The 16,703-nt window shown below is 36.3% G+C and overlaps 1 protein-coding gene across 6 annotated transcripts in view; it reads right to left on the bottom strand.

Moving 5' to 3' along the window:
- Nucleotides 1-16,703, bottom strand: part of JAM2 (junctional adhesion molecule 2) — a 120,851-nt gene that overhangs the window by 32,099 nt on the left and 72,049 nt on the right. For 3 of the 6 annotated variants that reach the window (XM_072614899.1, XM_072614902.1, XM_072614901.1), the window contains exons 7-9: nucleotides 6,192-6,299; nucleotides 4,721-4,736; nucleotides 3,756-3,798 (exon numbers count right to left, since the gene is read on the bottom strand). In XM_072614899.1, coding sequence (XP_072471000.1) covers nucleotides 3,756-3,798; nucleotides 4,721-4,736; nucleotides 6,192-6,299 — 167 coding nt within the window. Of the gene's footprint in view, nucleotides 1-3,755; nucleotides 3,799-4,720; nucleotides 4,737-4,848; nucleotides 4,955-6,191; nucleotides 6,300-16,703 lie in introns of those variants that run through there. The other 3 variants (XM_072614903.1, XM_072614904.1, XM_072614905.1) reach the window with 2 other exon arrangements.

The following is a 16,703-nucleotide window of genomic DNA, read 5'->3' as shown; positions in this document are numbered from 1 at the left end:
CTCCAGGAAGACTTACCTGATAAGAATGGATTACTTTTGGGTGCAATTCTAGCTGACTCTATCTCTCTCATCCTAATTTCTTCTCCCACACAGAGTTACCTTAGCTCAGGTGCAATAGCTCAGGTCTCCCTCAATTGAGAATGGTTTCAACAACTTCCCATAAAAGGCCAAGGAGTGGGAATTGTTGGGAGTCACTTTGTTTGGGGAAGATAAAACTGATGTAATGATTTAATCTTCCAATTTAATTGGAAGAAAAGGGATTCCTTAGTTAGTTGGTGGTAATTCTGAGTTCCTAGGTGTAACAGTCTGTATTTTGCCCCTGTGGAAGTAGAGGGCACTCACCCTACAGAAGCCTCTAAAGCAGCAAAAATTTGGCATCATCCCCCAGTGAAGCTCTTAGGGAAGAGGTTTTGGTTCAATGGGACATGGAAAACTGAGTGGGTGATGATACAGGAGGAGCCTTGGGATCAGCTTAGATCCCAAGACAGAATTCATGTAAGAAGTTTATAACCTCTTTGCCATTTTACAGCAGATAACCCTGATGACTGACAATGAATTGTCCTGTTCCTGGTGCTGCTCCTATCCATCGTCACTGCCTTAAAACAGGAGAAGCATTTGTGATTGTATCAATAGCGCTATCTTCTTCTATACATCCCTCATATTTTTGGCTTTGCTCCAAATAACAGACTCATTGTTACCACCATGAATCAGGAGATGCATGATGAGCAGCAAAGATGTAGCATCATCTCCTACTTGTCCTGGATTTGTGATGTTTAAGACTTGGTCCTTCACAATGGAATAGGAACAGTCTATGACTTCTTTTGTCATTCTTTGCATTTTTTTCTTTTTCTTTAAGGTAACTCTTAGAGTGCAAGGGTGTGTGGCTATAACTTTTATCCCTTTTCTTTTCTCCTTCTGTCTATCCAAGGAGGATTTTCCAGTAAATGTTCTGAAAACATTCAAATGGTAAACGTGCTAAGTTCTAAGAATACAGAGATAAAAATGAAATAGTCCTTGTCCTAGAGGATCTCAAAACGTAACTGGAGAAAATGTCATGTTGGTTGAGTTGAGTTGAAGAAGCCTAAGGGAATCTTGAACTACTTTTTTTTTTTAATTTATTTATTTGACATTCATTTTAACAAAATTTTGGGTTCCAAATTTTCTCCCCTTTTGTCCCCTCCCCCCCAAACACCGAGCATTCTAATTGCCCCTATGACCAATCTGCTCTCTCTTTTATCATCCCTCTCTGCCCTTGTCTCCATCTTCTCTTTCGTCCTGTAGGGCCAGATAACTTTCTATACCCCTTTACCTGTATTTCTTATTTCCTAGTGGCAAGAACATTACTCGACAGTTGTTCCTAACACTTTGAGTTCCAACTTCTTTATCTCCCTCCCTCCCCACCCCTTCCCTTTGGAAGGCAAGCAATTCAATATAGGCCAAATCTGTGTAGTTTTGCAAATGACTTCCATAATAGTTGTGTTGTATAAGACTGACTATATTTCCCTCCATCCTATCCTGTCCCCTATTACTTCTATTCTCTTTTGATCCTGTCCCTCCCCATGAGTGTTGACCTCAAATTGCTCCCTCCTCCCCATGCCCTCCCTTCCATCATCCCCCCCACCCTGCTTATCCCCTTATCCCCCACTTTCCTGTATTGTAAGATAGGTTTTTTGAACTACTTTTAAGAGATGCTTAGTGTCTTGGGCTAGGTCAATAATAGTCCTGCTATACTCTGCCTTGGTCAGACCAAATATGGAGTAGTATATTTTGTTCTCATCACTACATTTTAGGAAAGGTATTCATAAATTAAAAATTGTTCAGCTAAGAGGGTGAATGACCTTGAGTTCATACCATTTCTAGACTGGTTGAAGGAGCTGTACATTTTTAGCTTGGAGAAAATACTTGTGGGAAAAATACAATATTTATCTTCAAATATTTGAAGAGAGAAATTAAACTCTCTATTTGATGATGAACACAGATGGAGAAAATCACAGAAGCATCCTGACTGGATCCAAAACAAATTTATGTTATGCAGCCTCAACTGGACCCTCAATTGGTCAAGGCAATCTTTCCACATATCCCTTTATCAACTCACTATCTCGCCTTCTATTGTGGCTCTTCCAAACCTATTCAGCCCTCCTCAAACTTCCCATGGCTCCTTCTCCCACCTTCTCAGCTGAGAACCTTGCATCATATTTTAAAGAAAAAATGGAGGACAATTAACATGAGTTTTCTCTTCTATCCTCTTTCTCATCTCAAATCACTCAGGTGCCTCTACCCCTATTTCTTCCTTCATCCCTGTCCTACACAAAAAGGTGGCCAAATATAGGCCAATATAGGCCAAATCTGTGTAGTTTTGCAAATGACTTCCATAATAGTTGTGTTGTATAAGACTGACTATATTCTTATCAAGACAAATCCCTCTACCTGCACAAATTATCCCATTCCTTTCCATTTCCTCCAATAGATTGTTCTTTCTGTCACCTCCTCTTCCCATCCCCCACTTATCTTTATTCTCCTTGTCTGCTGGCTGCTTTCCTACTGTCTATAGACACACCCAGGTCTCTGCTATCTTCAAAAAAAATAACCTTTCACTTGATATTTCCATTCCCACTAATTATTTTCCTATATTTCTTGTACTCTTTGTAGCCAAACTCCTTGACAAAACAGTCTATAATAGATGCCTCCACTCTCTCTCCTCTCACTCTTCTTTTTTAATCTCTAAAAATTTTGTTTATTTATTTTTAAAATACAGAGGTTTTTCTACTTTTTTCAGTTCCAAATTTTCTCTTTTCCTTTCCTGCCTTCTCCATCTAGTAAGAAGGCAAGAAAAACAAAACCTATTACAAATGTGTACAGTCATGTAAAACAAATTTCCACATTAGCCATGTTCCCTCTCCACCCCACCAAAAAAAAAAAAAAGAAAAAAGCAAGAAAAAGAAAAAGGAAAACCTATGCTTGCATCTGCATTATAAGTCTATCAGTTCTTTATCTATAAGTAGATAGTATGTTTCATCATGCGTCTTCTGGAATTGTAGGGTGTCATTGTGTTGATCAGTTACTAAGTCTTTCAAGGTGGATTATCTTTAGAATATTATTCAATATGTGCAACACTGTAGATTGTTCTCCTGGTTCTGTCCACTTTACTTTGCTTTAGTTTATACAGGTCTTTCCAGGTTTTCTCTCACTTTCTTCTTAACTCCCCACAATCTGGCTTTTGCCCTCATCAATCCACTGAAATTGCTCTTCTTAGTTACCACTGATATCTTAATTACCAGATTCAATGGTCTTTTCTCAATCCTCATTCTTGACTTCTCTGTAGCCTTTGACTCTGCTGACCTGGTTTAACCCTGATTCTGTGATTTTATAATGCTATAAAACTAATCCCTTGTTAACTTGAATCCATTTCTTCTCAGTTCCCTTTGGAACTGAAGAACAATAATTTAGCATACCCCACATAGCATAGGAGTTAATTCACTCTTTTGTCTCCTCCTTCTTATACTGATGAGCATATACAGAAATTACATCAAGTGGTCTGGTCAATTTTCTGTGCTCTCCAAAACTATGTAATTGACATATTATCAGAGATACTTTTACATTAGAAAAAATAAGTCTTTATCTTAAGAAAAAAGGAAAATGGGCAATTGGTATTTGGTAGTGTTAATGGGAGAAAATAAAAATTATCTAATTCTTTTATAGCTCTCCCCATCTCCTTAAAATACTTTTATCTAAAACATATTTGAAAAAGTACTTACACATTCATTCATTTTAGCATCTTTAGAGTCTGACATGTTCTTCCTATTTAGGGAGACATGGAAGGTACATTATTAATTAGATCACAACTTCTTGATTCTGAAGTTTTAAACTAGCATTCTGAAGCACACATCATTTCTTGGTTAATAGGAGTTAATTGTTAAGCCCAAGTTGTCTTGATTAAATAGAAAAAAAATCAGTCTTGATTTTAATTTAACAGCATTTCTTTATGGTGGCATGCAATGAAACATCAATATGTGTGCAATTTTATACACAAGTATCGAACACCTAAGCCAGTATTATCAATACCCAAGTGCTTGACACTATGAAACAATGGGGACATTTAAAAATGTGTGTGTATGCATTAATTTAATTTTTTTCCATTTCACAAAAATGAAATTTATATAAAAATGCATGTTTCTGGATCAAGAGGTCAAATTTTATGTCAAGACAGTTGGAATTGTATGTTCAATATAATGTCATTAAAAACTTAGTTAAATATAATATAGTAATTAGGATAAAAGTATTCTGCATCAAAGATTTAAAAAAATAAAGTTATTAAGATATACATATATTCCAACAGATTATCAGTTCCTTAAGGATGGGTGTAGTTTTTTTTGTTTTGTCTTTATATTCCCAATCCATGTCAGTATCTTATATATGGTAGATATTTAATAAATGCCTGTTGAGTGATTTAATGTCAAACAACAATTTGTCTGTTGGCTGTGTCTATAGGTCTCATTGACTGATTGCATAAAGTTATGAGGAGGTAGGACTTCGGCATAATTGCACCGACATTGTAAACATTAAACATCGAGGTTAGAAATGGTTAGTCTAATTTTTATGTTTACTCCCAAGGGAAGGAATCTTACATAAATAACCACATTTTACACTTTTTATACCATAACACGTGGAAAATGATTTGCTAGGAAAAAGAAAGCCCCAAACTTAGAAGACTCATACTTACTGAAAGGAGTTTTCTTCTACAAAAGAATAAATGTATATCATTAGTGCAATTGAAAATACAGAATAATACAGATTAATTTGAAACAAAATATGACTTCTTAAAAACTCTCCTTTGAAATATAGTGTACCTTCTTATCCTCTTCAACTCTTGGCATTTTATTTTCAAAATGAAATATTAAGAAAATGGATATTCTTGAAGAAACTCCTTAACAGTTGGAAAATGAGCTCTTGCTCACTGAAAAATAATGAATGATTTCACAAGTATGTCAGCTTTCCCATGAACTCAGTCATCTTTCCCGGTAGGCTTTATATGAATCACTGTCCCATCTTTCTTGTTTCCCTTAGGAATTTCAAGACTGGTGTCCTTTGACTTAGGACTAAAAACTACAAAGACAAATTGTAGAAACACCAATTTTTTTGAACATGTACTTTCACTGATATCCAGCAGGTGGAGTCAGATCACTTTCATTAGCCTATTTTGGTGCACTTCTGGATACTTTATAAATCAGTTTAATTATGGTATATCTCTTTAATAACACTCACTTGGAATAACATTCCTTTGCATATCTCAGTATGCTATAATTATGATCAGAGTTCATTTAAATTTAGGTTTATTTTCTTTTTAAAATATTCTTGAGGCCTCAGTTCCCAGAAAGCAAAAGTTCATTGTACAATAGCAGTTACTCTGCAAACCTCCAAAATATCCATGACACCTCTATTCAGAGAGAAAGCAATTTAGTAGCGTATCTTGTAGATACCAACCTTAAAGGACTTTTTTTGAAACTCTGCAAAAAATAATTTTCCTCATAGAAAATCTTAAAGGAGGGTACATAATTAGGAGGTAATAGTATTGCTTGTCAGGCTATACCAGGTTTCTAGATGTGTTTGATCTAACTTTCATACTATCTCCCAGAGTAAGTAAGCTTACATATATGAGTATATTTTGTATTTTATGCATGTCAATCCCCTGAAAGTTATTTGTTCACACTATGCTACCTCACAGGTATTTGGAGCTACCTGGCTCCAAAGTTAAAGAAAAATTGTCACACTTTCAGGTCTATTTTACTATAACAAAGCAATTTTTTAATTGTCTTTTGATGTTGATTGATTTTCTACTACTGTGCCTATTGCTTTTAAAAATATAATACTAAATACCTTATTGCCTTCCCCTAATAAGGTATTCTGATCAGAAATGGATTTTTATGTCCATAAAAACAATTCTTATTTTCAAAATAACATTCTCTTAAATATATAATATCTAATTACCTGAACACAAATCTATATCCTTCTAACATCTCTAGCTAATGTTTCTTTCATCATTATTTGCCTAGTTTCTTCATGGTATACCCATGTTACCCTTAGGACATTTTTCTATCGTAGAAGATAAATGGACAATATTCAGAAACAATAATGAATTTGTAGAAGAAACAGCATCTCATTTAGATGTGTAATAATAGGAAAAATTTACTTACTTGTAAAATAACCTTTCTTCTGAGCATAGCAAGCTCCAAGTCCACAAAATAAAATCAATAAGGCCACAGTTATTACAGCTCCTAAGATACCATTTAGATTGAGGTCATCTACAAAGAAAAATAAAATTCACATAAATTCAATATAAAACAGATGAAATATATACAAAGTCATTACTGAGAAACTATTTCTGCTCAACTTTTTCATTTTTACAAATTGGCTCCAAATTGTTTGAGAAGTGTTATAGAAAAAATGTTTTCACAGGTTTTAACCAATAAAAATTGTGAAAAGATTCAAATCTAGGCCATTTTCCATTTGACTTGTCTGTAATACCTATTAGCTTAAGATAATTCGCCTGCATTTCAGTGGGAAAAATCTGTTAAATTCCCACTTTTAAAAACCATGATATATTTTCTAATATTTGTAGCGTAAATTTATGTCCATATTAAATAAATGAGTTGGGGGAAATACTTATAGAGTTTTCTACTACTTATTACATACGTTTGAAATGTATAGATTTTTCAGTGGAATATAGAAATATTAAATTAATAGGGCATAGTTAGTGTTAAAATATATTACCTATCCCTTCTTAATAATCTCATATATCTGTAAGTTAGGAATAGGGACAGGACCTTTGATTTAATTAGCATAGGTAATTTTCAGGTGAGGAAACAGTGTCAATATCACCTCTGAATCTTGCAGACTTAGAGAACTGCCTGAGGAACTGAGAAACTGACTTGCTCAGGGCTTACACAGTCACTAAGTATCAGAAACGGGACTTGAGTCCAGGTCTTCTTGGCTTGAAAACTGTCTCTATACTTTGCCATATTGCCTTCCACTAGGTGACTGTTTAAACAAAACAAAGCCAGAAAAAAAACAACTGCAGAACGAGAACTTGAGCCAGGGACTGTTTTTTTTTTTTCCTTTCTCAGTATCTCTAGATCTTAGCACAATGCCTAAAACAGAAAAAGTTAATGAATGTTTGGTGACCGATTGATCAACCTTAAGTTCATGAAGGTTCAACAATTTTGTCAAATTCAGTTCAAAGCTGGAGGAGAAGCTCAGATTTCCTGTTCCCATTTCTATTTTTTCCACTAGAGTGCCTACTCCCTTCAGGAAACATTTGAAACTATTAACAGCTTATATTTTATGATGGGGGTGGGAGGAGGAGAGGGAGCTAGATGATGTAGTGGGCTTGGAATCATATACTCATAAAGACCAGAGTTCAAATTTGACCTCAAATGCTTACTAGTTGTGTGACTCTGGGCAAATCCTTTAACCTCTGCCTGCATAAAACTGAGGGGGAAACAACAAACCAGTATCTTGGTCAAGAAAACCCCATGGACAGTTGATCCACTGGGTCACAAATAGTTGGATATTACTGAGCAACAATATTTTTTACTCATAATAATCTTATGAGAGTAGATAGTACAGCATGATCTTTTTGCAAACAAAGAAACTGAAGTTCATTGAAGTTAACTGACTTGCCCTGGGTCACCCCACTAATAAATATCAGAAGCAGAAATTGGAATCAGTTTTTTTCTTCATAGTCAGTCCTCTTCCCACTATACCACACTTCTCCTCAAAGGAGAGAAGCTGAAGCTGAAAACTTGATTACAGTCCATGCATCTTAAAAGGCTGCTTGGGTAACTTGAAATAGATCTATTGCTGAAACTTGAAAAGTTCTTATAAAGATAGTTCATTGGCTCACTTGTCGTCTGCTTGTAGCAAATGGTCATCGGATTGCTATTATACTGTCATTCTTTACAACCAAATACAACAGAGATCATGTAATGAATTACCTGGATAGCTCTAGTAAAACATTATATAGTTGGAGTAAAAAAAAAAAAAAAAGAGAATAACTGTACTTGAAGGCAAAATATGCCAAGAAAACATGAACAAACCAATCCATGTTAGAGGCATTCTTATATGTCTGTCTGTCTCTCTGCCTCAGAGTTGTTATGAGAATCACTGCATATATTTAAATATTCTATGCTCATTATCTCATTTGATGTACATAAGAGAACATACTCTGAGGTGATCAAGACAAAGACATTATATTCAAGTTATACAGGTGGTTGTAATGGAGAGAGCAGTGGACTATAGGTTAAGAGACTTCTAATCCTGGCTGTCATTAGATCTCTATATCATGTTGGGCAAATTACTTCATCTATCTCACCATCATTTCCTCCTTGAACTGATCAATGGAGCCAGATTAATTTGATAGGGCGTAAACATCCCCGTTAATAACATCACTTTGAATCTTTATGTGGGACTTTCTAGGGAAGGTGTGGATAGGCCCATTTGTAAATCATGGAGAGGTTTGATAATACCTCTTGGCTCCTAGTAATTGCAGACCCATTTATACTTTATTGAGGATTAATGATTAAGGCTTATACTATAATCTTCTTTCTCCTAGACACTATTCCTTTATTTTCAGCTTAGACCAGCAATATGATTTCTTCCAATAAAATATACTTGGATGAGATTATTGAAAAACTTTGTAATCATGACATAGCTGTTTACAAATGAACAAATTTCAGAAATGTCTTCGGTTCATGAAAATGCCTTTAATGTGCTCAGGTACTAAGTACTTCTATCTTTCAGGGTCAATAATTACCTTTGAGACAGCATGTGGTTCACATTTTTAACAAATGCTTTGCAATAATGCTGCTTATTGATGAAACACATTAGACTACATCAGTACCCTTAGGATTTTTCTCATTTTTTGGAATGTCTTTCCAAACACAATAAGATCATTTAAGTAGGTCTGCAACTGTAAATTGACCATATTACTTACCACTTTCTCCATGAACGATTAAAAATAAGAAAAAGAAGAGTGAAATGAGCAGAACCAAGGCAATGTTGTGTAAAGTAACAGTAATATTGTTTTAAGAACAACTTTGAGCAAAGAAGTCATTTTGACTATTATAAATACCCAAATTAACTACAAAGGACCTATAAAGGAAGACCCTTTTGCATCCAGAGAAAGAACTGACAAATAGAACTATGTATAGAATGATTTTACACGCATACATATACATACATACATACATATATACATATATACATGCATGCATATATATGTGTGTCTAATGGTAGCCATCTCTGAGGGGGCAAGGAAAGAAAAAAGGGGGAAAAAGAGTTACATAATAATTATTATATATTTAGAAGGAATAGCAAGTTGCACATAATAGCTCTGCAGTTTCATGTGCATTCATCTTTTTTTCTTATTTTACTCTGGTATGAAAATGCTTGCTTTATTTTGTAAATTCAGAATAAAATTTTAAAAAGAAAGGAATCTAAAAATAAAATTCCCTTAAAACATGTACTCAAATTCATAGCATCCTACTAGACAAAATGAAGCTTATCTTATCTTCCTCTGCCATGTGTCTCTGATAGAATTCTCTGTGATGGCCTAATACAGAGAAGTAATGACAGATCAAGAATCAGTCCAGGGCATCCTAAACATATGTTAAAGATTTGGTATTATCCCCTTTTGTCTGGGTGGACCAGGGAATACTGAGTGGTTGGTAGCATTGGAAGAATTTTGGTATCAACTTAGATCCCAGGACAGCTTGCATGCAAGAGTCTTATGATCTCTTAGTCCAGGGAACCTGTGGCCTTGAGATCACATGTAGCCCTCTAGGTTCTTGAGTGCAGCCTTTTGACCGAGTCCAAGTTTTACAGAACAAATTCTTTTGTTAAGGGGATTTGCTCTGTGAAGTTTGGATTCAGTCAAAGGGCCACACTTGAGGACCTAAGAGGGCCACATGTGGCCTTGAAGCTGCAGGTTCCCTGTCTTAGTTATATTACTACAGATAATCCTGATACAGGTTGATGAATTGTTGACTATGCTGGAAGCATCATCATCTGTGTTTTAGCCTTAATGTTCTTGTTGCTGCTCTGGCTCATCGTCACCACCTTACATCAGAAGACTCACTGTCAACTGCAAAGACTTGGCATCACCCACCACATGATCAGATTGTAGAGATCTGAGACTCAAGGGTAGGAAGGGGAGTGCAAGAAAAACCTAGAATTTCTGGCTTTTGTTATTTTCATTTTTTTCTTTTCTTCTTATTGTTTTCTTTATGATAACTCTTTTAAGGAACCTGATATTTTTTCTTTTCCCCCTTAGTATTGCCAATTCTGGAGGGTTGTGCAGTAAAATCTTCTACATGGTAGAAGGTGCATTAAATGTTCTTTAAGTCTTTAGTGTGATATGAAGTAGGACCAATATCTATCAGGGTTTTCCTCTCCTTGAGGAAACATGAATTAGGGTAGTTTCTCCTAAAAAGTGATAAAGCCATCTCCAGGAGTGGATGGGGCACTGCACCAACCTTCATGCAGCTTCCTGGTAGCCTTTGACTATATTAACAGGGATTCCTGGTCATTTAAGGTCATAAAAAGGCTCACTCACTAGTCCACCTTCTTCACACTTGGTAGTCACCCTGGGGCTGTTTGAGTAGCCACATAACTGTACTGTCAAATGGGGTTCCTTGAGGAAAGGAGGGCAGAGGGGTGTGCTGCCTACCTGAGCATTTATTTTCTCTCTTTTCCTTACTCTCCCAAAAGAAAAAAACAAAAACATCTTCACATCAAATATCCAAGTTAAACAAAACAAATTCTCACGTTAGCCATGTCCAAAAATATGTGGGTTTTTTTTTTGTACTGGGAGTACTGTGTGTACCTTTCTATCAGGACATAGGTAGCACTCTTCATTAACTCAATAGAAATAATTTAAAAAGTGGGAAAGAAGGTGGTGTATCAGTAACAGATCTCAAAATATACTACAAAGCAATAATCATCAAAACGATTTGGTACTGGTTAAAAAACAGAGGTTTATCAGCGTTATACATTAGTTATAAAACATTCAATAGTAGCCTAAAATAAACCCAAAGACTCTAGCAAAGAACTCACCACCTAATATAAACTATTGGGATGATTGGAAAGTAGCCTGGTAAAAATGAGGTTAAACCAAAATTTCATACAATATGGCAAGTAGCAAGTCAAGTTAAGTCAAGAAGCATTTGTTAAATACTTATTAAATGCCAGGCATGATGCTAAGCACAGGGGTTATAAAGAAAGGCAAAAAGTAATTGCTGCTCTCAGGAACTCATAGACTAATGTGGGGGGAGGGATAAAGCAAACAAGTATATACAAAAAGGATATATAGGAGATAAAATGAAGATAAACATAGAGGGCAGACACTAAGGTTAAGGGGAAGTTGGGAAAGGCTTCTTGCAGAAGATGGGACTTCAGCTAAGACTTGACAAAACCAGAGGAACTAGGAGGCTATCAGGAAGGAGACAGTTTCAGTCATGAGAGAGAGCCAAGGAAAATGCATAAAGTCTGGAAATAGAAAGTTATCTGGGAAGAACAGTAAGGAAACCAGTGTTAACATATTAGAGAGTACATAGAGGTGATAAGATAGAGGGGATAATATAGAGGAGATAAGGTATAGGAAGACTGAATAGGGTGGAAGGGACCAGTTTCTGAGGGACTTTAAAAGCTAAACAGAGGATTCTATATTTGATCCTAAAGTTAGTAGAACATAGAGATGACATGAGAGAGACTTTAAGGAAGATCAGTTTGACAGATAAATGGAGGATGATTGGAGTGGGGAGAGGCAAGATGAACAATGAGTAGGTTATTGTGAGAGTCTAGGCATGAAGTGATAAAAGCTTGCCCAGGGTGGTGACAGTGTCAGAGGAGATCTGGGAATGTATAGGAGAAATGACACAAAGATAGAAACAACAGGGCAACAACTGAAAATGGGGAGGTAGGTAAGAGCAAGGCTGAGGATGATACCGAGGTTTTGAGGCTAGGTTACTGGGTAGAAAGTGGTGGCCTTGACAGTAATGGGAAAGTTAGAAAGAGAGGAGGGTTTGGAAGGAAAGACTATGAGTTCAATTTTGGACAAATTAAATTTAAGATGTCTACAGGACATCCATTCTAGATGTCCAATAAACAGGTGAAGATATGAGACTGAAGGTCAGGAGAGGTGTTAGGGCTGAATAAATAGATCTGAGAATCATTGCATAGAGATGCCAATTTCATCCACTGTAGATATAATAACACCAAAAAAATAATATTGAGGGAGAAGGAAAGAGGACTGAGAACAGATACTTTTTGAGAGATCCACAGTTATTGAATACCAAACTAGATGAAGATCCAGCTAGGAAGGAACAGTTAGATGAGTAGGAGGAGAAATGGAGTAGAAGAGTAGCACAGAAACCCAGAGATAAATATTAGAAGGCATCCAGGGGAAGAAGGTGATCACCTGTATTGATAACTACATGTAGGTTAAGAGTAAGGAGGATTGAGAAAAGACCATTAGAGTTGGTGCTTAAAGATTATTGGTACCAAGATTAGGAGGGAAGTAGAAAACTGGGAAAGAATTTTGATAACTAGTGTCTGTGATAAAGGCCTCATTTCTAAAATATATAGAGAACTGAGTCAAATTTATAAGAATACAAGTCATTCCCCAATTGATAAATGGTCAAAGGATATGAACAGGCAGTTTTCAGAGGAAGACATGAAAGCTACATATAAACATATGAAACAATGCTCAAAATCACTATTGATTAGAGAGATGCAAATCAAAACAACTCTGAGGTACCACATCACACCTATCAGTGTGGCCAACATGACAAAACAGGAAGATGATAAATGTTGAAGAAGATGTGGGAGAGTTGGAACACCCTTTGACTCAGCAATATCACTTCTAGGACTGTATCCCAAAGAGATCATAAAAATGAGAAAAGGTCCCACAAGTACAAAAATATTTATAGCAGATCTTTTCGTGGTGGCCAAGAACTGGAAATTGTGGGGATGCCCATCAACTGGGCAATGGTTGAACAAGTTGTGGTATATGAATGTAATGGAATACTACTGAGCTACAATAATGAATAGGAAGACTTCAGAGAGGCCTAGAAGGACTTATATGAACTGATGCTGAATGAAAGGAGCAGAACCAGGAGGGGAGGAATGGACTTTTAATGAAATAAAAGACATTGAAGCATTCCTGATGAGGTCAGAGTTGAATAGAAAATGTGACATAGAAACATAAAAGTCAAGAGAAGCATAAAAAGGTACACAAGAGCAAGCAATCATATGGTTCTAAACAAAGTTAAACTGTTTACATTCTTACAGAGATGCTTTCTGTTGTTTTTTATTTTTTTCAATTATGTTTATTGCTGTCTTAATTTTGAACCATTGCTGCAGTCTTGTATAAATCCAGCCTTGTCATAGTGTATGATTTTTGAAATATATCACTGTAGTTCCTTGTCCACATTTTATTTAAAATTTTTACTTTAAAATTCATTAGGGGAATTGGTCTATAGTTTTCTTTCTCTGTTTTGACTCTTCTTGGTTTAGATATCAAGAGGATATTTGTGTCATAGAATAAATTTGGTAAGATTCCTTCTTTACCTTTTTCCCCCATATAGTTTATATAGCATTAGAATTGTTTTTTAAATCATTGGTAGAATTTACTTATATAGTCAGCTGATACTGGGCTTTTTTTCTTTGGGGAGCTCATTTATAGCTTGTTCAATTTCTTTTTCTTGTTCTGTTAATCTGGAGAATTTATATTTTTATAAACATTCATTTAGCTTAGATTGTCAACTTTATTGACATATTGTTGGGCAAAATAACTTGGGATTATGGTGCTCATGACAGTGATAGGGAAGTTCAGAAGGGGGTAGGTTTGGGGGGAAAAAATGAATTCAGTTTTGGACATAATAGAATTTGAGATTCCTACGGGGCGTTGAATTCAAACTGTCCAACAGGCAAGTGATGATATGGAACTGGAGTTCAGGAAAGAGACTAGGGCTGGATTCATATATAGGAGGAGGAGTGGGCTGGAACTGATTGTTAAATTTAAAGTATGAGCATTTATGCCTCAGAAATCAGCAGAACAGTACAAGTTAGGGCTTGATTTATTATTTTGTGCATTGTCCAGACTTAAGAAAGTAATAGAGAAAGTGTTAATACATCACATATATATATTTCTATATTAATATATATTACATATATGTATATATATATAAATTTAAAAGTGATCTATTGATCTTTTGAGTGAAGAAGCATGAAAAGTAGTGAGAACACGTTTTTTCAGAGAGACATAATAAAACATTTGCCAACATACCCCTGTTTAGGAGTCACTTGCATAGAGATGATGAGGTATGAAGTAAGAGTATAAACAGAGCCCATGTAACTTGATCAGGTCACTCAAAGAGAATATAAATAGAAAAGGTGATAAGCTGAGAGGATGGGAGGTGGGGGGCATGGTGGAAATCTTGAAGAGAAGAAAAGGTTTAAAACAGTCCCTATGAGGAATTTGATAGAGAATCAATTAAGAAAGAGTAGAAGGATTGTCTTTGTGGTGGAAATATGCATTACTGTGTGATCCCTTGATGGTTCTTAAATTTCATTTTGTAACCTCAGTCCATGTTGTAATTCTGATTTGCGATGAAATTTTAATTTTCTGTGGAAACTTACTACTTGACTTGTTGAACAGCTCCCCTCAAACCCCTTCGACCTTGGTTTTCCTGACTGTATATCAATAAGAGATAATCCCCAACTCCCGACCCCTTTTTCTTGGCATAAGGTCTGAGATGCCCAAGGTCAGAACATTTAGGTAGGCTTTCATCTATCATACATAGGGATTTAGGGTCCCTTTCCCCATCATGCAGGAGGACATACTTGAATATCACTATATAAATCTCATTTAAGTCCCTAGTCAATGGAACAATCACTGCCAGTACACTGCATGGTTGTCTAGGCCAGAGATCAAATTCTAAGACACAGGCATTAGTTAACTATTCCATTCCACCCCCCAAACTCCTCCACCACTATGGGTTTTGCTGTTTGTGTCACTGGTCTCTGGACTTTGTTTACATCAACTGCCAGCCTCTCATAATGGTATATATCAATTTACCACTAACAGAACCTCCCGTAGTGACTCCTTGATCATTCTTTCCTGTCAAACCCTAACTGACCCTTTTTTATGGGTAATAGACCTGAACCATTAATGTTTCCTTTTAGCTCATATTCCACTGACCATTGCTAAGATTACACATCCTGGCAGTCAGATGTTTGTGGACAGGGCAGCTTTACTGCCACCCTATATCTTCTCTGGAGAAATCAAGGGTCTGCTCACTGAACCTTTTGCTTCATTAGTACAGAAGTCCTTTCCCTTAAGGTCTGTAAGTCACAGACCAGGACTGGGTCAGTTTCAGCTGGGACCTTCAGCAGCTGTACCTTTGTGGGCAAGACCACATGCCTTCAGCTACGACAGTATCAGCTGAGAACTCAAACCCCTACCGATAGGGAACTCTTCTCTTCTCCCTAGATCTATAAGTTGCTTTCCTGGGCTGGGATCAAGATGTTTGGCAGCCATACTTTCATAGCCAAATTCCCCTACCTTCACCAAAGAGAGAAAAGGCTGAGGGCCTTGGTGAAAAAGAATCCCCCTCCCATAGGGTCCCATTAGATCCATGAGCCACTGACCAGAACTAGGACCAGAACTCCTGGGTCCAATGCCTATCCCCCAGTGGAAGGGAACTCCTTCCCTGTGATGGTCAAGATAAGACTTATAGCCACTCTCAATACGGTGTTGCATCTGTGACAGTCCAACTGAGATCAGATAATACAGGCCTCTGCTTTCTCCCAGAGATTGCTGAACTCCTGTCCTTTCATCATTGTTACTACCTACTTTGAGCACAGAATACTAAGTCATGGATAAAAATAAGCTAGTTCAGAAGGCCAAACGGACTAAGAAGGCCAAGAAATATAATGACATGGAAGCTTTTATGAGCAAGGAACTGAATTATTCAATGAGTAGAGAAATCTCTTCTCCATTGCTTACAAAAATGTGATAGGAGCAAATGAGGTCATTTTGAAGGGTCATTTCAATATTTAGCAAAAGATAAAAGATATTGAGAAAAACCAGCAAATGATCTAAGAATACAGAGAGAAAACTGAGAATAAACTAAGATATCTGCAATAATGTACTCTCTATTGGAAAAGTTTGTGATTCCTAATGCTTCACCAACAGAAAGCAAAGTTTTCTATTTGAAAATGCAAGATGACTATTATTTGGTTGAGGTTGCTGCTGGTGATGACAAGAAAGGAAATGTTGATCAATGACAACAAGTATATCAAGAAGCATTTGAAATCAGCAAAAAGGAGATACAACCAACACATACTATAAAATTGGGTCTGGCTCTGTACTTTTCTGTGTTTTCTACTTTGAGATCCTAAATTCTCCAGAGGAAGCTTGATCCCTTGCAAAGACATCTTTTGATGAAGCTGTTGCTGAATCTGTTGAGTGAAGAAGCATGCAAAGATAATGCATTCATAGAGAGATAACTTGATATTGTGGTCATTGGACACCCAAGGAAATAAAGCTGAAGAAGAAGGATGGGAGACTACACCAGCCTTCCAAATTCTTTCTACCTCATTCTAAAATTTACACCACAGACCATTTGTTATCCATGCTGTCACAC

This window comes from Notamacropus eugenii, chromosome 5, assembly GCF_028372415.1.
Source record: "Notamacropus eugenii isolate mMacEug1 chromosome 5, mMacEug1.pri_v2, whole genome shotgun sequence".
Classification (NCBI taxonomy): domain Eukaryota; kingdom Metazoa; phylum Chordata; class Mammalia; order Diprotodontia; family Macropodidae; genus Notamacropus; species Notamacropus eugenii.
The sequence above is the reverse complement of the archived record's forward strand: the minus strand, read 5'-3'. Positions and strand labels throughout refer to the sequence as shown.